General features: G+C 47.5%; 1 protein-coding gene across 1 annotated transcript in view; it reads left to right on the forward strand.

Moving 5' to 3' along the window:
* ZMYND11 (zinc finger MYND-type containing 11) overlaps nucleotides 1-25214 on the forward strand; it is a 300714-nt gene that overhangs the window by 81587 nt on the left and 193913 nt on the right. Inside the window, exon 4 of the mRNA XM_030198790.1 lies at nucleotides 8950-9111. Within this exon, the coding sequence (XP_030054650.1) occupies nucleotides 8950-9111 (162 nt within the window). The remainder of the gene's footprint in view (nucleotides 1-8949; nucleotides 9112-25214) is intronic.

Genomic DNA, 25214 nt, shown 5'->3' on the forward strand with positions numbered 1-25214 from the left:
GTTTTTAAACGCAGAGACGCTGGAACAGAGGTTTTTTTGACCTTATTTTCAGCAGGATCGTAGTTGTACACTAGATCCTTTGAGGTAAGAGTGTTTTCCAACTCCTCCGGGGTGGGCCCGCGATCGGGGCGATTTTGGCGCGAAACCGCCATTTTGGATTTTACCACCGTTTTTCGGCGATGGCTGCGGACAATGTAAAGCGCTGTTCCACTTGTGGCAAGCGCAAATCAGCAGAAGGGCTCTGTAAATCGTGCTGTATTGGCGTAGTAGCCGGCCCAAGCATGGCGAGCGATGTTTCTTCCCGCTCTGAGCTGGCAGCGGGCGCCATTTTGCTTACACCGCATGGCGCGGCCTCCGTGGACACGGAGAGACCTGAGCCGGGTGGGGCACCTCGAGATGAGGTTATTTCAGGAGTGGCTAGCACCGGACAGGATTTGGGTGCCCAGGGTGAGATTTTCTGCCCGGATTTTGTGCTTTTGCTGCATAAAGCATACATGATGAAAAGAGCCCTTCCTCAAGGGTCGCCTAAGGCTCCTCTGATTGCCCCCCCCCCCCGATGGATTCTGGCCTGGGACTGCCCAGTGAGGCTTTTTTCCCGGATGCTTGGCTTAAAGATAAGCGCAGAAGGGTTAATTCCCCTTCAGATTGTGGTGCACCTTTTTTCCCCCCGTGGTCGGGGTGTGAGGATTCGGAGAACTCTGACAGACGTTCTTGGTCTGAGGAACCAGAGTCAGGTGCGGATTTACCACAGGATCTGGATGATCCCTCCGCGGTGAGGATTTTCCACCATGATGAGCTGCCAGCGCTTATTTCAGATACCCTGCAGGCCCTCTCGATTGAAGATCCTGACAGTGGCATGGCCTCCTCGGGTAATCCCAGGATGGCTAGTACCAAGAAAGCTGCTCGGGCCTTCCCTTTGCATGACTCCATCCTAGAGCTTGTTTCGGCTCAGTGGGCTGACCCCGAGGGACCTTTGAGAGTTTCCAGGGCTATGGGGCAGTTATACCCTCTGTGTGAGGGACATATGGCTCGTTTTCAAATGCCTACAGTGGATGCCCTAGTCACTGCGGTGACAAAGAGAACTACCCTCCCTGTTGAAGGAGGTGTTGCCCTGAAGGATGTTCAAGACCGTAGGCTGGAAACAGCATTGAAACGGTCCTTTGAAATTGCAGGTCTCACTGTTCGGGCGTCTGCATGCAGCTGTTATGCTGTGAGAGCCTGCCTAGCTTGGCTGCAACAGGCAGTGGCTCAGCCCGGAGATGGAGCGGAGCCCTTCTTGGATGTGGCTCCGCGGATGGAGGTGGCCTTGTCCTTTCTGGCTGATGCCCTTTATGACCTTTTCAGAGCTTCGGCTAAACAAATGGCAGTAGCAGTGGCGGCTCGCCGTCGTCTGTGGCTACGACACTGAGCAGCGGACATGGCCTCTAAGCAAAGGTTGGTGAAGTTGCCTTTTCAAGGACTTCTCCTATTTGGTGAGGAGTTGGAGAAAATTGTGATAGGCCTGGGTGATCCAAAACCCCAGCGCTTGCCCGAAGATAGGCAGAGGCCTTCCTCTAAGGGCCAGGCGGTCCACTCCTCGTACAGACCTCGCTTCCGTGAAGCTAGAAGGTACCGCCCGGGGCGTTCTGCTGGGTTCACTTCACGTGCCCGTGGTCAGCAGAGGAACTCCTTTCGCTCGGACAAGCGTTCCGCAGCCGGTGGCTCAAGACCAGGAGTTCAGGGGCGACTCTCTCAATGATGGTGCGCCGGCCCTCTCCTCGATGCCTGTCATCGGAGGACGGCTTTCCCTCTTTGTCGAGGAGTGGGCCAAGATTTCCTCAGATCAGTGGGTTCTGGACCTGATCAGAGATGGATACAGAATAGAATTCAACGCCCCAGTAAGAGACGTGTTTGTGGAGTCCCGATGCGGTTCTGCCGTCAAACGGGCGGCAGTGGAGGAGACTTTACAAGGTCTGATTCAGTTAGGGGCAGTGACCCCGGTGCCTCCCGCCGAGCAAGGCTGCGGCCGATACTCCATCTACTTTGTGGTGCCGCGAAAAGGTGGGTCCTTTCTCCCTATTCTGGACTTAAAAGAAGTGAACAAGTCCCTGAGAGTGCGGCATTTCCACATGGAATCCCTGCGCTCCGTCATTGCGGCGGTTCAGCCAGGAGAGTTTCTCACGTCTCTAGACCTGAAAGAAGCTTACTTGCACATACCGATTTGGCCCCCGCACCAGAAGTTTCTGAGGTTTGCGGTGTTGGGAAAACATTTCCAGTTCAGGGCTTTGCCTTTTGCCCTCGCCACAGCTCCCCGAACCTTTTCGAAGGTAATGGTGGTAGTAGCTGCTTTTCTCAGGCGAGAAGGTATCAGGGTTCACCCGTACCTAGACGACTGGCTCATCAGAGCAGACTCTGCAACAGAGAGCTTACAAGCTACAGCCAGAGTGATCTCAGTACTGCAATCTCTAGGCTGGGTCGTCAATATGGCCAAAAGTCACCTGTCCCCTTCACAATCTCTAGAGTTTTTGGGGGCCAGGTTCGACACAGTCTCGGGCTATGTGTTCCTACACGAGCTAAGGCGGTGCAAGCTTCAGAATCAGGTCCGTCTGCTCCTGAGGATGCCCCGCCCGCGAGCTTGAGACATTGTCCAGCTGCTGGGATCGATGACAGCCACGATGGAAGTGGTACCCTGGGCGAGAGCGCACCTGAGACCTCTACAGTATTCCCTACTCCGGAGATGGTCTCCTATTTCTCAGGATTTCCAATGCAGACTTACTTGGCTCCCTGCGGCCCGTCTCAGCATGGAGTGGTGGCTCTCGGACAGCATGCTGCGGCGAGGAATGCCGCTGACGCTCCCCGTTTGGTGCCTAGTGGTAACAGATGCCAGCCTGAAGGGCTGGGGCGCACACTGCAAGGGGAAGCATGCCCAGGGTCTATGGACACCCGAGGAGTCGGAGTGGTCCATCAACCGCCTAGAGTTGAAAGCGGTGTTTCAGGCGCTTCTGGCCTTTCAAGTGACCCTGGAAGGATTGGCTGTCAGAGTGATGTCGGACAACACGACAAAGGTGGCCTATATAAATCAACAAGGCGGAACAAGGTGCAGAGCACTAGCCGCGCAGGCCGAACTGATTTGCCACTGGGCCGAGCTGCATCTTCAGTGTCTGTCGGCAGCTCATATTGCAGGTCAGAGCAATGTGCAGGCCGATTATCTGAGCAGGCATCAGATCGATCCAGCAGAATGGAATCTGGCAGACGAAGTATTCCTGCAGATCTGTGCCAAATGGGGCAAGCCCATGATGGATCTAATGGCGACAAGTGCCAATACCAAAGTCCCGTGCTTCTTCAGCAGACGGAGAGATCCTCGCTCGGCGGGGTTGGATGCCTTGGCTCAACCCTGGCCTCCGGGTCTACTTTATGTGTTTCCCCCATGGCCCTTGATAGGGCGCCTGCTCTTGCGGATTCGACTGCACCCAGGAGAAGTGGTCCTCATCGCCCCGGATTGGCCAAGGAGACCTTGGTATGCAGACCTCCAACAGATGCTCCTGGAGGCTGCTCTGCCGTTACCTCTGGTACCGAACCTGTTGACTCAGGGACCGGTAGCCATGGAGGACGCCGGCCGCTTTGGTCTTACGGCATGGCTATTGAGAGGGCGCAATTGAGGGATAAAGGTTATTCCAATAAAGTTATTTCCACTCTCCTGCAAGCCCGCAAGCGGTCCACTTCCGTGGCTTATGCCAGGATTTGGTGCCTGTTTGAGTCTTGGTGTGCTTCCAGAGCCATTGCTCCATTGCGGGCTCCTGTCTCGCCGATTCTGGACTTTTTGCAGGAAGGTGTACAAAAAGGCTTGGCCTATAATTCCCTGCGGGTGCAGGTGGCAGCGTTGGCCTCCCTTCGTGGTAAGGTGGAAGGCGTGTCTTTGGCTGCTCACCCAGATGTGGCACGGTTTCTTAGAGGGGTGCTTCGGCTCCGACCTCCAGTGCGAGCACCCTGTCCAGCTTGGAACCTGGGGCTAGTTTTGAAAACCCTGCAGGCATCTCCTTTTGAGCCGCTTCGGCGAGCATCGGAGAAAGATTTGACACTGAAGGCCATTTTTCTGGTGGCCATTACCTCGGCGAGACGAGTGTCAGAGCTCCAGGCGCTGTCCTGTAGAGACCCATTTCTGCAATTTTCAGAGTCCGGAGTCACGGTTCGGACCGTGCCTTCCTTTATGCCTAAGGTGGTTTCAGCTTTTCACCTAAACCAGCCCATTTTCTTGCCCTCTTTTTCAGAGGAAGAGTTTCCAGAATCTTTTGGGCAGCTGCACCTTTTGGATGTGCGCAGGACTCTGCTGCAGTATCTGCGAGTTACTAACTCTTTCAGGACTTCTGATCATCTGTTTGTTTTGCTATCCGGTTCTCGCAGAGGGTCTCCAGCGTCTAAAGCCACTATTGCCCGCTGGCTCAAAGAAACTATCTTTTCAGCTTATCTGCTGGCCGGCAGGGTTCCGCCTGTAGCCTTTAAGGCACATTCTACTAGAGCGATTTCTTCCTCTTGGGCTGAAACTGGAGCACTCTCTCTTCAAGAGATATGCAGTGCAGCAACATGGGCTTCTAAGCGCTTTTTTGCCCGACATTACAGGCTGGATGTGGCTGCCAGGAGGGATGCGCGTTTTGGTGCACAAGTGCTAGCGCGTGGTGTGGCTTGTTCCCACCCTATCTAGGGATTGCTTTGTTACATCCCATACGTAATGGCTTCATCTGCTTGATGACAAGGAAGGGAAAATTAGGTTCTTACCTTGGTAATTTTCTTTCCTTTAGTCATAGCAGATGAAGCCATGAGCCCTCCCTGTATGATTGTCTGTATGCTGTGAATCTGTTTTTCAGGTTCTGTTCTAATTTCCTGAAGTTCCTTCCTTGGGAGAAAGTTGGAAAACAATCTTCAGGATTCATGTTCAGTTTAAATTTAGGAGGATGTGTTCATTCCCTCCAGCATGTTTTTTTTTGGAGGATGTGTTGATTCTCTCCAGGAGGCGCATGTGTTCCCCTCCAGTTCTATAAATAGGAGGATGAGTTCATTCCCTCCAGTGTGTTGGGAGGATGTGTGATTCCCTCCAGGAGGCGCGTGTGTTCCTCTCCACTTATACAATAAGGAGGATGAGTTTATTCCCTCCAGGAGGATGTGCATTCCCTCCTTTATGAGTTCATGCCCTTGTGATGGGCCATCGTTCGCTGTGAGGAAAGCTCTTGTGATTCCCATTGCGGTTTGCCATACTGCTTTGGAAGCTTCAAATACTGAAGAGGCAGTGGAGCTAGCTGGCCAAGAGGGCACTGTGAAAGTTTGAGTGCTCTCTATCTTCCCTGCTGGTTGATGGACATAACCCATACGTAATGGCTTCATCTGCTATGACTAAAGGAAAGAAAATTACCAAGGTAAGAACCTAATTTTCCCATATGGCGCAAAGTGTTTGCTAAGGCAGTGTCGTAATAAAGAACATAAAAATAGCTATACTGGCCAACACAGGTCACAAGTACCTGACAGAAACCCAAATAGTAGCAATATTCCATGCTACTAATCCTAGGGTAAGCGATGGCTTCCCCATGTGTATCTCAGTAGCAGACTATGGACTTTTCCTCCAGGAACTTGTCATTTCCCTCCTGGAGTCTCTAGGCTGGGTCATGAATCGTCCTAAGAGCTGTCTCAGGGTCCAGTTTGACACAATCAGGGAAATGGTGTTTTGCCAGAGGACTGGGATGAACAGCTCCAGGGCCAGCACCACAGATTGTGCAAGCTCCCAGAACCCATGGTCTGGGACTATTTACAACTCCTGGGCTCCATGGTGGCAACTCTGGCGTGAGGGCACACATCCGCTCCAATTAAGACGGCTCTTGTTATCTCAGTGGGCCCCAGCCTCACTTGACTTGCATCAACTGCTACCTCTCCCACCCAGGACGGGGCTCAGTCTGACCTGTTTGGACAGCTCAGCTCACCTGCTGAGAGCAGTTCTGCTGGATCCTCCTCGGTGGATTTTGGTTACCATGGGTATGAGTCTCTTCGACTGGGGAGCTCACTGCCTAGGTGTGTAGCTCAGGGAACCTGGACGGACCAGGAGGTGTCCTGGTCCATCAATCATCTGGAGACCTGGGCGGTTCATTCAGCCCTGTGGGAGTTTTGGCTGCTTCTCAAAGGGAAAGCAGTCAGGGGTGATGTCAGATAGTGCTACGGCGGTGGCCAACATCAACAGGTAGGGTGGAGCCAAGCAGTGGCCCTGGAGGCCGCGGGTTTGTCTGTGGGCAGAGAACCATCTGCAGGCCCTCTTGGCTGTCCATATTGCGGACAAGGATGGTGTACAAGCAGACTTTCTCAGTCGCTCTCTCCTGGATCCAGGAGAATGGGAGTTGGGACATTGGGCCTTTCAGCCCTTTTAGCTCTTTTTGGATCATTGATTTTTCAGTCAGTGGAGGGGATAGATGCCCTGGTTCAGCCATGACCATTAGAGGAGCCTCTCTGTGTTCCTACCGTGGCCACTGATCAGCCATTTGCTGCACAGGATTGTGCATAATCCTCATCTGAATTTTGCTGGTGGCTCTAGACTGGCCTCGCAGGTCCTGGTATGTGGATCTCCAGCGATTCCTGGTAGTGGACCCTCATCCTTTGCCCAGAGGTCGAGGTCTTCTCTGACAAAGACCAGTAGAAATGGAAGACCTCGGATCCCTTCTAGCTTAGGATTTGGCCATTGAGAGGAGACATCTAGAAAAGCGCAGGTGCTCTCCTGCAATAGTTTCTACAGTGCTGTGTTCCAGAAAGTCCTCTACGTCCCTGGCTTATGTCAGGGTCTGGCATGTTTTTGAATCCTGCTGCAGGAATCGGTCCCTGTCTCCTTGGAGGGCTCAGATTCCTGATATCTTGATGTGCCTGTAGCAAGGCCAAGAGCAGGGGCTGGCTTTGAGCATCAGCACCAATGTTCTTCAGTAGATCTACTAGGCAGGGAAAGACATCTATTTCATAAGAACTGCCATCAGACCAAAAGTTCCTAAGGGTCATGTATGCAGTGTGTCGCCTATGCGAGTATCATCTGTCAGGTGTGTCCCAACTGAAAAAAGGTTAAGAACCACAACTCTAGTGTAGTGGTTCCCAAACCTGTCCTGGGTGAACCCCAGCCAGTCAGGTTTTCAGGATATCTTCAGTGAATATTCATAAGTGAGATTTGCATGCAATGGAGGCAGTTCATGCAAATCTAACTCATAAAAATTCATTGCGGATATCCTGAAAGCCTGACTGGCTGGGGTTCCCACAGGACAGGTTTAGGAGCCACCACTCTACGGAATACTTATTTATTGAGTGTCTTCTATGGAATGCTCTAATCAAAGAGGCAAAATACGATGAGCTTAGTCTGTTGAATTAAGTTGTTTTTTAAGATTCTATTTACATGGTTGATCATAAGGATTTTAATATAGCCTGTAAGGGTTTAGGATTCTCCCTTTGCTTAGTTCTGATCTAACAAAAGTTCTCTTACCGGATGCAAATACTGGCAAATAGTTCTGGGATGGTTGTTGAGCTCAGAATACGATGAGCTACTGTTTTAATCAACTCTGGTTATTCCTGTACATTATGAAATGACTTCCAAATAGTATCACATGAAGCAGATAGGCGTCGGTTATATCCAGTAAATACAGTACATTGATAAGGTTCAAGACCCTGCAGCATTTCCTAAACACAGTAAGATGTTCTAATGTTTGACGGTGAACATGAATCAATAAATCTACTTTGGTACACACCTAATATAAATTTTTTATCTTCTGAACATGGATCTATGTGAGAATAATCCAGATGATGTACAGGAACTTTGAAGACCAAATAGATCCCCTCCAGCTGTGATACTTTTCCATCTCATCTGAAAAAGGGACCTCTCTGGTTTTGAAAGCTCATTTACCACATGACCTAGTTTGACATTAAAATGAATTTTTAATATAAATGATCTTTTCAATAGTTTTCTTGTATCAGGCTATTAATTAGGCTTGACAAGAAGTGGTTGATCATATGCATCTGTTCTTTGATTTATGAAGTAGTAGAACACCCTATATCATAACAAGCAAATGCTGTAGATTGACTTGTCCGTCTAGTACACAAACATCATACACAGACAAGTTGTCAGTCTGTAGCTGCTCTGCAATTTCCATTTCATTACTCTTCAACACAATATCCAAATCACTTTGAGACATCTTTACTGTACAGAGAAGATGAGAGATTAATCTTGAGTATATCTCAAGATAACAAGATAAGCAGCATGAAATCTGTTCTACTGTTTTGGGATCTTGCCAGGTGACCTGGTTTGGCCACTGTTGGAAACAGGATACTGTGCTTGATGGACCTTCGGTTTTTCCCAGTATGGCAATGCTTATGTTCTTAGTTATTCCTTATCCTGGTAAATCAGTCTAGATGAGTGGGTTATGCTCCCCTACCAGCAGGTGGATGCTGAGAATTCAGTGGCATCACCAGAATAAGAGGTAGAGCAGCCTTGGATCTTGCCAGTACTGTATTTTTCTTTCTCCAGCAGATGTGCACAGGGGACTGGTGCATCAGGATTTGATAAGTAGGCCTGAATCTCCAGGCTTCAGGGTATGGCCTCTTTTCCTGCAGTTGATTCCATTTGGCTGTTGATATAGATCAGAAGTTTAATTTTGTCTTTTTCCATTAGTTCAATGTAGTACACCAAGATCAGTGGTTAATAAATTATTGGTTAAGAGGTATTAATCCCAAATGAGTTTGGATTTTGACTGAAGCGTTTTACATTGATAGCTTGGGAAATGGCTTCACATTAAACAGAATTTTCATTATTAAACTTTCTAATGCTGTGGTCCTGTATGCGTATAATATATATATTTAAGTTCTAATGAGGTACACTAGCTCAACTGTGTATACTTTCAACACTTGATGGGCTTTAAGACTACCATTTTTTGCTCAGATAGGCTAATTATTGTGTCTCTTTTGTAGGACTGGGAAACAGAAACCCATGACTGGTATTGTTTTGAATGCCATTTGCCTGGAGAAGTGTTAATATGTGACTTGTGTTTTCGTGTGTATCATTCCAAGTGTTTGTCTGATGAATTCAGACTTAGAGACAGCGGTAGTCACTGGCAATGCCCAATTTGCAGGGTGAGTATCTTTCGAGTTTTAATGTATTGATGAAAACATTGATGTTCTGTTATAGCCTCAAGATAAGTGCGAATGCACTGGACATGGTTTTCAATTAATTAATGACACATGTTCAGTAAAAAAAAACTGTAACAGATGACAGAATATCAATATGGCCAGCAGATAATTCAAAAGTTCTTTACTAATAAATCTTTGAACCTGTCACAGCTTTGGAAAAGGCAGTGCTTTTGTAAATTCAGTAAAAGACTAAGGGAGTCTTTTCCTAAGGTGCTGTAAGTAGTTAAGATTAAAAATAGTGCACCTTTATCTAATACTGCACGGCTATATTAACCATTAATGCAAGGCTGGTACACTTAGCGTGTGTTAACTCAACTCTTACGTTAATTGGTTAATGAATGAGAACCAGGCATTACAGGGGTGAGTTGGGTGTGGACGGCTGTAACAAAGTGTTTGGGTGGTTAGCACATTCTAGCTGTCACAGCTGCACTTAGCAGCACCTCAAGAGAGTCTAGTAGCGCGGCTGCTGTCACCACAAGTTCTGTGGTGACACACTTCCCAGCCTCCCTTGTCCAATACCCTCCTGAAGGTGTGATTCCTCTCTGAATCTCTGATTTTCCCCCTCCCCCCCCAAGACCTAACCAAGTGATGTCTATGGTGGACAGTGGTGCTGGGATGGAAATGGTCCCCCTCTGCTCCTAACTGAATCTTGACTGGGCTCCAAATTGGCCACCAAGACCTCTAGTAGTAGTCTTGCGATACTACTGCTGGGGGCATCCTTGATCCAGAAGACTACTATTAGGGGTCATTGCAGCCATTTTTGTGCTCTCTGAGGGGGCAGGAGATTTTCTTTGGATGGGGGAGGGGAACAGTGGGGTGTATTCCGTGGGAGATTGGAGGGGAGTTGGACCATTATGAGCGTATCAACCAAGGGGGGCTAGAGGTGCACCACAGTGGCTGCCAGATACTTGTCTCCCCTCCACTGTTTCACAAGCAGTAGCAAATGTTGTGGTTCTCCTGTGCTGTTGCTGCATGTAACAGTGCCATTCAGTAAGTATTTGCCCTGTGTGATAAATACAAGGCAGATGCTGGATATGCCCTCTGCATTTACTGCAGAGGCTTTGCACTTCCTGTGTTCTAGTTTTTGCTGTTAACACACAGTAAATGCAAAAATTTACCAGACTTTTGTCAGAGTTCCCCAAGACACACTTGGAAGAATTCATTATTTTTAATCCATGTAAGTGTTTTAGTGAGGCTGCAGACTAGTTCTTCAGATTGCTGTACTAGAAGTGATGTTTGTAATGTGATTTTAGGTTAAAATAAAACATCCTTGGCATTCTTACCAGACCTGTCCAGAACCTGTAGGTTGTGCCCATTGACAAGTGAATGGGGACAGAGAAAAAAAAACAGTCCTGCATGCTTTGCCCATTAAGGGCACTGTGCAGCCTTAGGTGCTCAGAATTTCTGCATCTCCAGTGGATGCTGATGGGTTTCATTGAGCTGCTCCCGGACTGGTACTGTCCCAGTTGGAGAACTGAGCTGAAGGACACCTCAATTGAGGTTTTAAACTCCAAACAAAACAAACAGAATAGAGGGCATATAGCAAATTCAGTTTTGATTTGGAGCAGAGATATACTCAGAGGAGTCCAAGTTCTTCCGTCTCCCCTCCCTTGTTCATCCCTGTTTTCTTCCTTCCCCAGAGAGGGGTTTATATAATTGGATGAGAAGTTGCTTCCTCATCTCTAGACATCAAAAGAACTCTGCAGCATTTGTTCCAGGCTACACTAATGACTAATTTAAACAGGTGGAGAGGGATGACACTCTCTCTTTGGCTAGTCCCAAGAGAGCTTGGGATAGAGACTCAATGGTCAGGCTGGCAGCAACACTTTCAGTTCTAAGCCAAAGCACTGGTCTTTCTGGCTCAACCCATATGCCTAAGGTAATTTTTGAGGCATGCCTCAACGGAAGGGGATGACTCGGAGAAGTCTGATCTTTCCTCTGCTCCGTCCTCCCCCACCACAAGGTTTCTTTTCCTTCGGCTGAAGTTTCTAACATTTAAATCCAAAGCCAAGACAGCCTTGAGAAAATCTCTATCTTTTGGTGTGTGGTTACAGGTGAAATTTTCTCCCAGGTCAGCTGTATGAAAGGTGGAACGCAGACTGCAGCCACTTTCCTTTGCTGGTGGAAGCAGCATCCTGAACGATGTTTAGACTACAGCCGCAGGCTTGAGTACTAGCTCGGCTTGTGTGTTAAAGGAGATCCTCAAGGACATTTTGGAAAGAGCTCCCAGCAGACCATGGTCATTGGGTCTTTTGGACCCAGCATCCTCCATTCGAGTGCAAACAGCAAAGCAAGCCAAGACTTTATTTACCAGCTACCTTTCGGCAAAAAAAAAAAAAAAAAAGTGACATTGGCACCTTTCAAACCCATGATAGGAGAAGCACCTTTCAAACCCATGATAGGAGAAGCCATCTTGGTCAGCCTTCTGAAGTAACTGTCTCTGAATTTTTACCAGAGCAGACTAGCTGCCTGTCTCATTGCTAATTCAAAAGGAAGGTCCTGTCAGTGGAAAGGAGTCTCTCATAGTTTGTTAGTAGTCTTGTTGGGAATACCTGGGAACAGGGATTTCATTCTCCTTAGAGTTTGGAAAGAATTTCTCAAGTCCTTTTTATTTTATCACTTTGAGGGAGCTCAGGGAGTAATAGTGCGCCCTTTCCTCTTCCAGCTCTAGATTACCTAGTGGCATATGAATTGGCGGTCCTTAGCTGCACTGTATGTTTCAAAGACAGGATTTGCAGTCTGCATTGTCTCTAGTGCCTAGAGTTAGATCCCTACCAAATGACTGTGTGTACCTGGTGTCCATAAGGACTGCTCCTTCACTAGTCTGACACAGAGAGTAGAGCTTCCTTTGGTTAGTTCCTATGCTCTGGGGTCTTTGAGCATGGTGATTTTTTTTTTCTCCCTGGGCCCTACATTGGTGAGAACCCACCATGACGATGTGAGAGCTTGTGAGACTTTCCCTTTTTATGAAGCCACTCAGGCTTTAATTTAAGCGCATGAGCTTCTCTGCAAGCAGATCTGCACTCTATTTTTGGTACAGCTGATCTGCCTGAGGGGGATAACTAAGTTCCAGTGGATTTCATAGAGACCACCATTCCATGGGGAAAGGGGTGTCTATCCCAGTAGATAGTAGAATTCCTAGCTGGAGTTCTTCTGGAAGCAGACTTTTATCTCACTCCTAACTCTTAAGTGACAAGAGTACAGCAGTAATGATCTAATGCTTGCATACACTAGTTACAGCAGGGCCCAGCATTTCTGGATAATTTGAGAAATTGACAAATGCTGAGCATTGGGACGTATCATCAGTTTTCTGTGGTTTCATTTAACTTCTGCAGGGAGGTGAGCCACTCATAGTTATGGCCATTCCTCTTTTATGGCTTGGGAAACAGCAGTCCCTTTTTCTAATATTCATCCCAGTAGACTTACTTCAAAAGCAAAATATTGTTCAAGGAAGATTTGATGGTAGCCATGCATGCTATGCTACAGATCCCTTAGTGATCAAGGAGAGAGGTGAAACTGCTTCCAGAATTGTTTGGAGTACCAGAATACACTCCTATTCAAAATTGAAACCTTGATCAATAATGGCAGCCTGTGGCTAGGACAATTAAACAGCCTTGCAACTCAAGAGGCTTTTCCACTATTTGTTTCTTTTTTTGAACTGCTGCATTTCTTTTCAGTTGACCATCATACTCCCTTTGGGTTTGGACAGCTGTTCTCAAAGCATTCTCCAAGAGAGCTTTATTGGGTGCGCCTTTCCTTTACTGTGAAGGATTTGGAGTACATCTGTTTTGAGACATCTGGTTGTTTTGACTGAAGAGATAGCAATCTCCTGGCTGTGTGGTCAGTCTCTCCTAGGGCAGTCTAGTTTTCCTGTTGAGGCCTACACTTAAGTGAGAGCATTCCAATTTAATTCTGCATCCTGATTCTTATGCATCACGATTCTCATGCATCACATGGAGCTTCATTCATGTGACGAGAAGTAGATGCTAGAATCAATGACAGCATCATGTGACATCCTTACTGAGTTTTCTGTACTCTCACTGGTTGCTGTGCTCTTAGATCAATGAATGTTGGAAACCCTTGGAGTTCTAGCACAGTGCAGTATATGGTGGTGGGCTTTGGTTCAACATTATTTTCTAAAATGTGAACCTTGAAGCTCCCATTGAGATGATGATAGTGTCAGATACCAGCCTTATTGACTGGGATGCTCTGGATCATGTGGCACAAGGAGTTTGTCTCAGTATTCTGATCCTTCAACCTTCTAGAGCTTTGTGCAGTTTGACTATTTCTACAGGCCTTCCATCTTACTCTTCATGGAAGATCACCGAGCATGCCCAAGAGTTTACTGCAGTGGCTTAAGTCAACAGATAAGGAGGTATGAGAACCATTTTCTTCTATCCACAGCGCTGATTGCCAAAATACAAAATATTAAAGCAGAATTTTCCCCTTCATACCTAAATCCTTCGGCCAACAAGGTTCCACACTTTTTCACTTAGCAGAGTTAGACTGGTTCTGAAGGGCTGAAACCATTTCTCTAGCCCTGGCTGTATAGAAACCGCAATATTGTAGTATCATTTATTTTTATTTCCAAAACTTTCTATACTACTCTAACTGACTGGCAAAGCAGTATACAGGCTAAAATAAAGAGAGAAAAGAATGTCATTAAAGCATAATGTGATTGTGATGCTTTTGTAAGTGTTAGGAAAAAAGAACTCCATTTCAACATAGGAAAGGATAACAAGCACTCAAAAATCAACTGAGAGAAAGGTAAAGGTAGGCAGGGAAGAATCAAACAAGGGTAAGATAACAAAGGAATGTGTAGCTGGTGCTTATCAGTTAGCACCAAAGGAAGGTGTAGTAGAAGTAGCACCAGCAAAGCTCTTTCAGAAGAAGAACAGGAGGATGACAATGAAATAAAACCCTTTATTCCTTGAAGGACCCAACATAGCACCATATTTTGGTTTAGTGCCTGCCTCAGAGGTCTGTTCAGAAGGTCTCAATAGAATACGACCTATGGGGGGCTTAGCATGTTGTTTTTAAAAAGAAACAGTCCACTTCAAAACACTAAAATCCAAGCAAGATGCACAAACACAGCACAACCAATGCTGTGGGGTTAAATGGGCAGTATTCACAATGGAGAAGGGTAGTTAGTGGGGTTCCTCAGGGGTCTGTGCTAGGACCGCTGCTTTTTAATATATTTATAAATGATTTAGAGATGGGAGTAACTAGCGAGGTAATAAAATTTGCTGATGACACAAAGTTATTCAAAGTCGTTAACTTGCGATAGGATTGTGAAAAATTACAGAAGGACCTTATGAGACTGGGAGACTGGGCGGCTAAATGGCAGATGACGTTTAATGTGAGCAAGTGCAAGGTGATGCATGTGGGAAAAAAGAACCCGAATTATAGCTACGTCATGCAAGGTTCCACGTTAGGAGTTACGGACCAAGAGAGGGATCTGAGTGTCGTCGCCGATAATACACTGAAACCTTCTGCTCAGTGTGCTGCTGCGGCTAGGAAAGTGAATAGAATGTTGGGTATTATTAGGAAAGGTATGGAAAACAGGTGTGAGGATGTTATAATGCCGTTGTATCGCTCCATGGTGCGACCGCACCTTGAGTATTGTGTTCAATTCTGGTCGCCGCATCTCAAGAAAGATATAGTAGAATTGGAAAAGGTGCAGCGAAGGGTGACTAAAATGATAGCGGGGATGGGACAACTTCCCTATGAAGAAAGACTAAGGAGGCTAGGGCTTTTCAGCTTGGAGAAGAGACGGCTGAGGGGAGACATGATAGAGGTCTATAAAATAATGAGTGGAGTGGGAACAGGTGGATGTGAAGCATCTGTTCACGCTTTCCAAAAATACTAGGACTAGGGGGCATGCGATGAAACTACAGTGTAGTAAATTTAAAACAAATCGGAGAAAATGTTTCTTCACTCAACGCATAATTAAACTCTGGAATTTGTTGCCGGAGAACGTGGTGAAGGTGGTTAGCTTAGCAGAGTTTAAAAAGGGGTTAGACAGTTTCCTAAAGGACAAATCCATAAACCGCTACTAAATGGACCTGGTAAAAAGCCACAATTCCAGGCATAACATGTATAGAATGTACGTTTGGGAAGCTTGCCAGGTGCCCTTGGCCTGGATTGGCCGCTGATGTGGACAGGATGCTGGGCTCGATGGACCCTTGGTCTTTTCCCAGTGTGGCATTACTTATGTACTTATCAGTTAGACAATCAACACCTGTTGAAAGAGCCAGGTTTTTAATTTGGCTTTCAATGATAGTCTGACAGGGTGGGAGGATGGGGGTGGGTCAGAGGTATGCATGGGGACATCAAAGCATATCATTGATATTCTAACAGGATGGGTGTGGGTAGGTGTTAGAATATCAATGATATGCTTTGATGTCCCCATGCATACCTCTGACCCACCCCCATCCTCCCACCGTGTCAGACTATCATAGTAATGCTTGAATGTTTTCACTTATATACACTGTCAGCTAGCACATTTGCTTATTTCCGATCTGACGAAGAAGGGCAACCTTCGAAAGCTAATCAAGAAATGTATTAAGTTATGTCCAATAAAAAAGGTATCATCTTATTTTCTTTTCCATGTTTTATTTTGTTTGATTTCTATTGATAACCTTAAGAGTGGACTAACACGGCTACCACACTCCTCTACTTAATTTGGCTTTAAAACTCTTGAAAGAGCTATTACTGCGGAGGGTGAGAGGGAGGTTATTCCAAATGTGTGGGGTGAAAAAGAAAAATGCCCTGTGCCATGTGGATTCTAAGTAAGCTAACCTTGGACTAGGTAACACCAACCGATTTTCATTTATTGACCGAAAGGTCCTAGTAGGGCAATAGGGAATGGTCAAGCAAAAAAGACAATCAGGAACACCAGTTCAAAGAGCCTTAAAAGTAAGTAATGCAACTTTATAATTTATTATTCAACGGGAAGCCAATGGTATTTTTTTCAATATCGGTGAAGTATGGTCAGAATGATGAACATGGGATGATAGCCTAATTGTAATCTGTAAAGTTTGTAACTTCTACAGTGAAGAGTGAGGTAAACCAGTGCCTCCAATGTTAAGTTGGGTGCTCCAGAGATTCACATATCTCTCTCCTCCACAGTTTTCTTATGACATTGAACCTAACCATGGAGGTTTTGGTTGGTTGACTTGAATCTGATCCTTACATAGATATTCTTGATTTCTGTCTCTTCTAAGAGAATTTTACGCCTCAAGTTTTTAACAAGTTTGTGGAAGCAGGAATGTCGATTTAAACAATTGTGTCCTTTACTTTTGCTGCACTTGAAATAGGGACTCTCCGTTTGGATTAAAGATTTGATCTATGTCCGTTGTGTATATTAGAACTACATTGAAGTGACCAACCAATTTCCATATGGGGTCATTCCATGCCAAGTGGTCTAAACCTTCCCACCATCATGTCTCCAATTTTGTTCAAATTTTATCTGTTGCGTGAGTCAGGTGTTAAATGAAGTTTCCCAAAATTTGAGGTCTCTAACTGCAATAATGGCAGATATAGACCCCCTTTTCTGAAAGGTTGTCAGTCCATGAGTGCGCGACATTTACCAAAATGCCATTTTTGGGGTCCAATAAAATCCAAACACAAGAATGGCTAAAAAATTCAAATCCTGTACAGAAAAGGGGGGTCTAGATCTGCAACTATTGTAGTTAGAGACCTCAAATTTTGGGAAACTTCGTTTAACACCTGACTCGCGCAACAGATAAAATTTGAACAAAATTGGAGAACATGATGGTGGGAACCTTTTTTTTTAATTTTAGACCACTTGGCATGGAATGACCCTATACATAATTTCAAGCAACCTTCTAAGGTTTGACAACTTTTTTTCCGAGGTGTTATCATATCATGGGTGGAGTTGCAAGTGATTTGTAAATTTGCAGTTGCAGACTGGTGATAAAGGCATTTAGTTCTTCTCCAAGGGCAAACAAGGTGCCATATTCACACATATGGGTGACATCAGATGGAGTCTGGCATGAAGCAGTCTCCCAGTTTCTTTTCAGACGGTTTTGGAATTGCCACCATGTATGAGTCTGTGGCTTCTGCTCAACCAGCCAGTCGTCTTTCATCCATGGAGCTGGGAAGATGGCCATTGCATCTCTCTGTGGAGGAGTAACCTAATGGTTGGTGGAGTGGGCTGAGAACTTGGGCAATTGGGTTCAAGTTCCAGTGCAACTCCTTGTGACTGTGGGCAAGTCACTTAACCCTCTGACCCCAGTACAACCCCCCCCCCCCCCCCAAACCTTAGATTCTGAGCCCACTATGGACAGAGAAATTACCTGCATATAATACGTGTAAACTGCTTTGATTGTTCTACAGAAAGGCAGTGTACCAAATCCCATTATCCTTACCGTTTTCTCTGCACAATTCATGGATGCCTTTTTTCTAGGCCCTGTTCGGCTTCTTTTTGTAACTGCTGCATGGGACCAGTGTCTCCTTTCCCTTTTATTTTTTCCTAGTGGTTTTTTTTGGCACTTTGGGTTTTTTTTGTGTGTTTTCGGCAACTTGCAGCCCACTTAGGCTTGAGGTCCAAGTATATTATTTTTTCTTAATTTTTCATCATTGAGCTGTTTGATTTCGTTTCAACTGTTTTCCCTGATATGTCCCAGAAAGCTGCCAGTGGTTTTAAGAAGTTCTTCCAGTGTGGCAGCACAGTGTCTCTTACTGACACTCACAAATGGTGCCTGTCATATCTGGGACCTGACCACGATGTTTCTCTTTGTAAACTCTGTTAAAAGATGTCCAAAAGAACCATCAAGAGTCAACAACTGTGCAGAAATATTTCTCCGAGGACAAGCAGGCTGGACATCATAAAGCATGGGTCGTCGTTCGCGACGGCCCAGGAGCTCCGGATTTAAAAATCAAAATTTTAAAACTTCTAGAAGCGACGAGAGCGGGCGCGGGGACAACGCACCGCGCATGCGCGAGTGACTTCCTGCCCGCACGCTTCCCTCCGTTCCTTTTTTCCGCTTCGCGAGTGAGTTGTTCGTTTTGGCGCTCCTCATGAATTCGGACCAGGGGACTTTTTGTCGCGTTTACGCGCTCTGGTTTTTTTTCCTTTCTTCATTTCTCTTAAAAAAAAAAATAAAAAAAAAGTTTCCTTTAATCTTTTTTTAGTTTTTTTTTCTCATCTTTTTTGGGTTTCCATTCTTTTTCGTCGTGGCCGCCTTTAGCTTGCTCGGTCGCGTACCTTTTTTGTGCCTTTCTCATTGGCACCATCGAGTCGTTTGATTTTTCGACTGCTATTTTTCCTCCCATGTCATTGAGGACTCCCAGCGGCTTCAAGCGCTGTTCCCGCTGCAACCGGACCATTTCGTCTATCAACCCTCACACTTGGTGTCTCCAGTGCTTCAGGTCCGACCATCTGCCAGCTTCCTGTAAGCTGTGTAAATTAATGAAAAAGAGGACCCAGGTGGCTCGAGAGGCTCAGCGCGAGAAACGTTTTTCAGATCGGTCCGGTCCTTCGACATCTGCATCGACATCGATACCAAGGTCGGCGGCATCAACGTCGAGGGAAGCAGCATCTAGAGGTCAGGTAATGGCTACTGAGAGACCATTCAGAGCTGGGAGCAGCGAGGCATCGAGTGGGACTCCACTCATCTCGACACCTACTGCTATGCAGGCCCCCCGGGACCGCCCTGAGTCGGACCCAGCCCCGAGGAGTCGTGAGGATTCCACATCCTCATTGGTACCGAGGAGTGTTGATGTCGAGCGAAGGCTAAGAAGCATCGCCATCGATCTCCTTCCTGTCACGGTACCGAGAGCTCTGGGGAGCCGAGCGGGTTGGCACCCGAGAAGCGTCGGCGCCGGGAGGACCGCTCACCCTCCATTCAGAAAGTGCCGATGCGTCGGTCGTCTGGCAGCCAGGTACCGGCTCTCGAACCTCCTCAGATTCTGGCACTGACTCCTGTACCGGCCCCACAGCTTGTTTCGATGGCAGCCCTTAATGAGTGTCTCCGAGCCATGCTTCCAGGCCTTCTGGAAGGGGTGATGCGTCCATCTGCCTCGGTACCGGAGGTGCTTGCGCTTCGGGTACCCACTGCTTAGATGGCGTCTGGCCCATCTCCTGCGTGGAGGTCTCGCCCTCGGTGCCGTTTTGCGGTGCATGACCCGGTTGCCACCCGGGTCAACTCTCCCTCGACGTCGGTGGAGGAAGCTTTGCCGGAGTCCAGGCACTTCTCGGCGCCCCTCATGAGGACATCGATCCTCGAGGTCGAGGCAAGCTCGAGTTTAGGCTGCTCTTCGGGAGCTCCTGTCCGATACCGAAGAGGAGCACTCATGGGGAGAGGAGGAAGACCCCAGATATTTTTCAGAGGAAGATTCTCAGGGGCTTCCATCTAGGGACATTCCATTTCCTATGGAGGCTGTGGCCGAGATGTTCGAGGTCCTGGATTATCCTTCTCCACCAAAGGAGGTTGCAACGGCCCCCTCGCACAATACACTCAGGGAAGTGATGTTGCGAAATTGGTCTTGCCCTCTATCTAATTCAGTTGTCAACAAGAAGTCCGAGTCCCAGTACAGAGTCCATGGTGAGCCTGTGATGGTGAAGGCCCAACTTCCTCACGATTCCATGGTGGTGGACTCTGCTCTCAGAAGATCCAAGAGTACTAGGGACTATGCTCCGGCGCCCCTGGACAGAGAGTCTAGGACTTCTGATTCTTTTGGGAGGCATACGTATTGTAGGAGTATTTCCCTGTGTCTCTCACCTTGCTGGTCTTGGCCTATACAAGCCTATGACATCCTGTTTCAACAAGATGGCTGCATCCACCCCTGACCCGCACATCTCTGTGTCAGCAAGAAACAGCTTTGTAGCTTGTGGAAAATTACAGCAGAAGCTCAACACCAAGGACATGCTGTGGGCAAACCAGGCCCCCCTTATCTCCCTGAGAGGCTGGCTCCAGCAAGGCGGGTGAGAAACAGAAATGCATACCAAAATGTAACAACTTGAAGGTCAAGAACAACGGGCTGTTCTTGCCATGCAGTGAGCCGAGGAAGATCCAGATTGGTTCCTGCAGCCACCGGACCAAGAGGTACTGGGAAGAGCGGGAACAAACAAGGAGTTAGTCGGAAACCTTGGAAGAAGGTGGAGGTGGAAAGAAGACCAGTGAGACCTAATAAGGTCCACCAACTGATGAACTGTGCAACGGGAGGAAAGTATCGTGGTTCAGCTGTACCTGCACTGAGTGACCTGTGCCCTCCTTGTCTGCTGCAGAGTTCCCTTCCAGCTCTGACTGAGACTCGCTGTGAATCCAGCTTGAGTCTGTGGAGTATCCCGTGCCAGCTCCCGAGAGACGGCCCTGAGGTTAGCCTGGTGAGCAACACGGTGATTTATTTCCTATCAGTCGGGGGCTAATTAGTGGTAATTACCTGAGCAAAGGACTGGGGTAGTCATCCCGTGATCAGGAGATAGCTGCTAATAACTGTACTACCTCGTAACATAGTGTGACTTACCAGTGGTGTAATTTTATCTGGTAACCAGTAAGAATTAGTGTTTAGTAGTGTGACGTATGATTGTAATTTTTATCAGCCAGTAATTTTGTATACAGCCAAAGCTTTGCCAGAGTTCTATTTTGTACACCTTAGCTATATTTTCTTATCTATGATATCTATATAATAAAAGCTAATATATATTCCAGCTTGATTTTTTAGTCGCATTCCTTTCTCCCGGAAGAACTGTATAGGCTCTAATCCAAGGTTCCCGCCCCCTAGACCGCGTGCTGAGCAGTCTGTGTGCAGATAGTTCTGTTTGGGGAATCTTGGACACAGATAATTTATTAGCTGTGATAACGATCCTACAGTATCAGGTTGGAATGCTCGCGGCCAAGATTCAAACATACCTAGCTGTACACCAGCATTCACTTACGGAACTCGATAAAGCAACTGTCCAGTTTAGTTGAAGTTCTCCCTCTGGAGCTTGCTGAACATTTTCACCAGGTGGTCAGGCAGCAGAAGGCGTGTCACAAATTCCTGGCCAGGGGAGCTTTTGATACTTTTGATGCTGCATCCTGGGTGGCTGCTCAGGGTATCGTGATGCGTAGACTCTCACGGCTGTGTCTCGTACCTGGATCAGAAGACCCAGCACCGAATGAAGGATGTTCCTTACCGGGGGGATAATCTTTTTGGAGAGAAGGTTGAGGATATGGTTGATTCCCTCAAGAAGCATCATGATGCTATGGATTCTCTCACCCACCTTCTGCTACTACCTCCTCTTCTAGGAGATTTTTTGGAGGGAGGAGGAGTGCTCCCTATTCCTCTGGCAGGCATAGGTACACTCCTGCTTCCCGACAGCCTGTTCAAGCTCGCTCCCAGCAGCCTCGCTCTTGTCAGCGGCGTGCGCCACAGGCCCCTCCGGCTCCACAGCAAAAGCAAGGGACGGGCTTTTGACTGGCTTCAGAGCAGCATAGCCGACATCAAAGTGTCCGTACCGGACGATCTACCTGTTGGAGGGAGGCTGATATTTTTTCACCAAAGGTGGCCTCTTATAACCTCCGACAGGTGGGTTCTTCAAATAGTCCGGTCTGGATACTCTCGCAATCTGGAATCAATACCTCCAAATTGCCCATCGGGAGCTCAATCCTTTAGTTCCCAGCACAAGCAGGTACTTGCAGAGGAACTCTCCGCCCTTCTCAGCACCAATGCGGTCAAGCCTGTTCCACCAGGGCAAGAAGGGCTGTGATTCTATTCCAGGTATTTCCTTGTGCAAAAGAAAACGGGGGATTTGTCCCATCCTAGACCTGAGGGGCCTGAACAAATTCCTAGTCCAAGAAAAGTTCAGGATGCTTTCCCTGGGCACCCTTCTTCCCATGATTCAGGAAAACGATTGGCTATGCTCTCTGGACTTAAAGGATGCCTACACTCACATCTCGGTGCTCCCAGATCACAGGCAGTACCTTCGATTTCCCCTGGGAACTCAGCATTTTCAGTATTGCGTGCTGCCCTTTGGTCTCGCATCTGCACCCAGAGTGTTCACAACGTGCTTGGCAGTTGTCGCAGCATCGCTCTGCAGATGGGGAGTGCATGTGTTCCCTTATCTCGATGATTGGCTGGTGAAGAACACTTCGGAGGCAGGAGTTCTACGATCCATGCAGATTACTATTCAACTGCTTGAGCTCCTGGGGTTTGTCATCAATTATGTCAAGTCCCATCTGATTCCCGTACAGAAATTGGAATTCATAGGAGCTCTGTTGAACACACGGACGTCTCGAGCTTATCTTCCCCAGGCAAGGGCAGACAACCTTCTGGCCCTAGTGTCCTCAACTCGAGCATCCCAACAGATCACAGCTCGGCAGATGTTGAGACTTCTGGGCCACATGGCCTCTACAGTTCATGTGACTCCCATGGCACGTCTACACATGAGATCAGCTCAGTGGACCCTAGCTTCCCAGTGGTGTCAGGCTACGGGAGATCTATAGGATGTCATCCATCTTCCACCGATTTTTGCAATTCCCTTCAATGGTGGACCATTCACTCCAATCTGACCTTGGGACGACCATTCCAAATTCCTCAGCCGCAAAAAGTGCTGACGACGGATGCATCCCTTCTGGGGTGGGGAGCTCATGTGGATGGGCTCCACACTCGAGGAGTTTGGTCCTTCCAGGAAACGCATCTGCAGATCAACCTCTTGGAATTGCGAGCGATCTGGAATGTGCTGAAGGCTTTCAGAGATCGGCTATCCAATCAAATTATCCTAATTCAGACAGGCAATCAGGTTGCGATGTATTATACAAACAAGCAGGGGGCACCGGATCTCGCCCTCTGTGTCAGGAAGCCGTCAGAATGTGGCTTTGGGCGCACCAGCATGGCATGCTTCTTCAGGCTACATATCTGGCAGGCATAAACAACAGTCTGGCCGACAGGTTGAGCAGGATAATGCAACCTCATGAGTGGTCTCTGAACATGGACGTTGTCCGCAAAATCTTCCGAGCGTGGGGCACCCCCTCGGTGGATCTTTTTACACAATCACAAGGTTCCTCAATTCTGTTCCAGACTTCAGGCCCACGACAGACTAGTGTCAGATGCCTTTCTCCTTCATTGGGGGACAGGTCTCCTGTATGCGTATCCTCCCATACCTTTAGTAGGGAAAACTCTGCTGAAACTCGGGCAAGACCACGGAACCATGATTCTGATAGCACCTTTCTGGCCTCGTCAGATATGGTTCCCTCTTCTTCTGGACTTGTCTTCAGAAGAACCTTGGAGATTGGACTGTTTTCCGACCCTCATCACTCAGAACGAGGGGTCGCTTCTACATCCCAGCCTCCAGTCTCTGGCTCTCACGGCCTGGATTGAGAGCTTAGAAGTTGCCTCTGTAGGCCTCTCAGAGGGTGTCTCCCGAGTCTTGCTTGCTTCCAGGAAAGATTCCACGAAAAGGAGTTATGCTTTTAAATGGAGGAGGTTTGCCGTCTGGTGTGACAGCAAGGCCCTAGATCCTTTCTCATGTCCTACATGGACGCTGCTTGAGTACCTTCTACACTTATCGGAGTCTGGTCTCAAGACTAACTCAGTAAGAGTTCACCTTGTCGCAATCAGTGCTTATCATCAGCGTGTAGAAGGTCAGCCTATCTCTGGACAGCCTTTAGTGGTTCGTTTTATAAGAGGTTTGCTTTTGTCAAAGCCCCCTGTCAAACCTCCACCAGTGTCATGGGATCGCAATGTCGTTCTCACCTAGCTGATGAAACTTCCTTTTGAGCCACTGAATTCCTGCCATCTGAAGTATTTGACCTGGAAGGCCATTTTCTTGGTGGCTGTTACTTCAGCTCGTGGTACATGCTCCTTACATTAAGTTTCAACATAACAGAGTAGTCCTCCGCACTCATCCTAAGTTCCTGCTGAAGGTGGTGTCGAAGTTCCATCTGAACCAGTCAATTGTCTTGCCAACATTTTTCCCCCGTCCGCATACCCACCCTGGTGAGGACAAGTTGTGCATACCTTCTACTGTAAGAGAGCATTGGCCTTTTACGTGGAGCGGACAAAGCCCTATAGACAGTCCGCCCAATTGTTTGTTTCTTTTGATCCCAACAGGATGGGGGTTGCCATCGGAAAACGCAAAATCTCCAGTTGGCTAGCAGATTGCATTTCCTTCACTTATGCCCAAGCTGGCCTGACTTTGGAGGGCCATGTCACGGCTCATAATGTCAGAGCCATGGCTGCGTCAGTTGCTCACCTAAAGTCGGCTTCTATTGAAGAGATTTGCAAGGCTGCAACGTGGTCATCAGTGTACATTCACATCTCACTACTGCCTTCAGCAGGATACCCGACGCGACAGTCGGTTTGGGCAGTCGGTGTTACAGAATCTATTTGGGGTTTAGAATCCAACTCCACCCTCCTAGGCCCATTTCTTTTCTGTTCCAGGCTGCACTCTCACTTAGTTGTGTTTGTTTTTAAGTCAGTCTTAGTTATGTCCTCGCCATTGCGAGGCCCAATTGACCATTGTTCTTTGTTTTGAGTGAGCCTGGGTGCTAGGGATACCCCATGAATGATGATGTCCAGCCTGCTTGTCTTCAGAGAAAATGAAGCTACTTACCTGTAGCAGGTATTCTCTGAGGACAGCAGGCTGGACATCATTACAACCCTCCCTCCTTCCCTTTGGAGTTGTTGTTCTCGTTTGCTTTTTATATAACTGAGGGAAGCGCGCGGGCGGGAAGTCACTCGTGCATGCGCAGTGCGTTGTCCCCGCGCCCGCTCTTGTCACTTCTAGAAGTTTTAAAATTTTGATTTTTAAATCCGGAGCTCCTGGGCCCTCACGGATGACGACCCATGCGTGGTGATGTCCAGCCTGCTGTCCTCAGAGAATACCTGCTACAGGTAAGTATCTTCATTTTTTGGCACCATCAAGTCTTTTCCATTGATGTTGGCATCAGAAGTATCAGTTCTCAAGGCCCCTGGATTTGTATCTTACACTGTGGATGCATTGGCATTAGAGGTTCCTGCATGCCTTGAGGTCGAGCATCATCAGACCACATATCGTGGATGTGTAAGGATTCAACGTTGTCCCCATCAGCGCCGAG

The sequence above is a fragment of the Microcaecilia unicolor genome, chromosome 1, assembly GCF_901765095.1.
Source record: "Microcaecilia unicolor chromosome 1, aMicUni1.1, whole genome shotgun sequence".
Taxonomy (NCBI): Eukaryota; Metazoa; Chordata; class Amphibia; order Gymnophiona; family Siphonopidae; genus Microcaecilia; species Microcaecilia unicolor.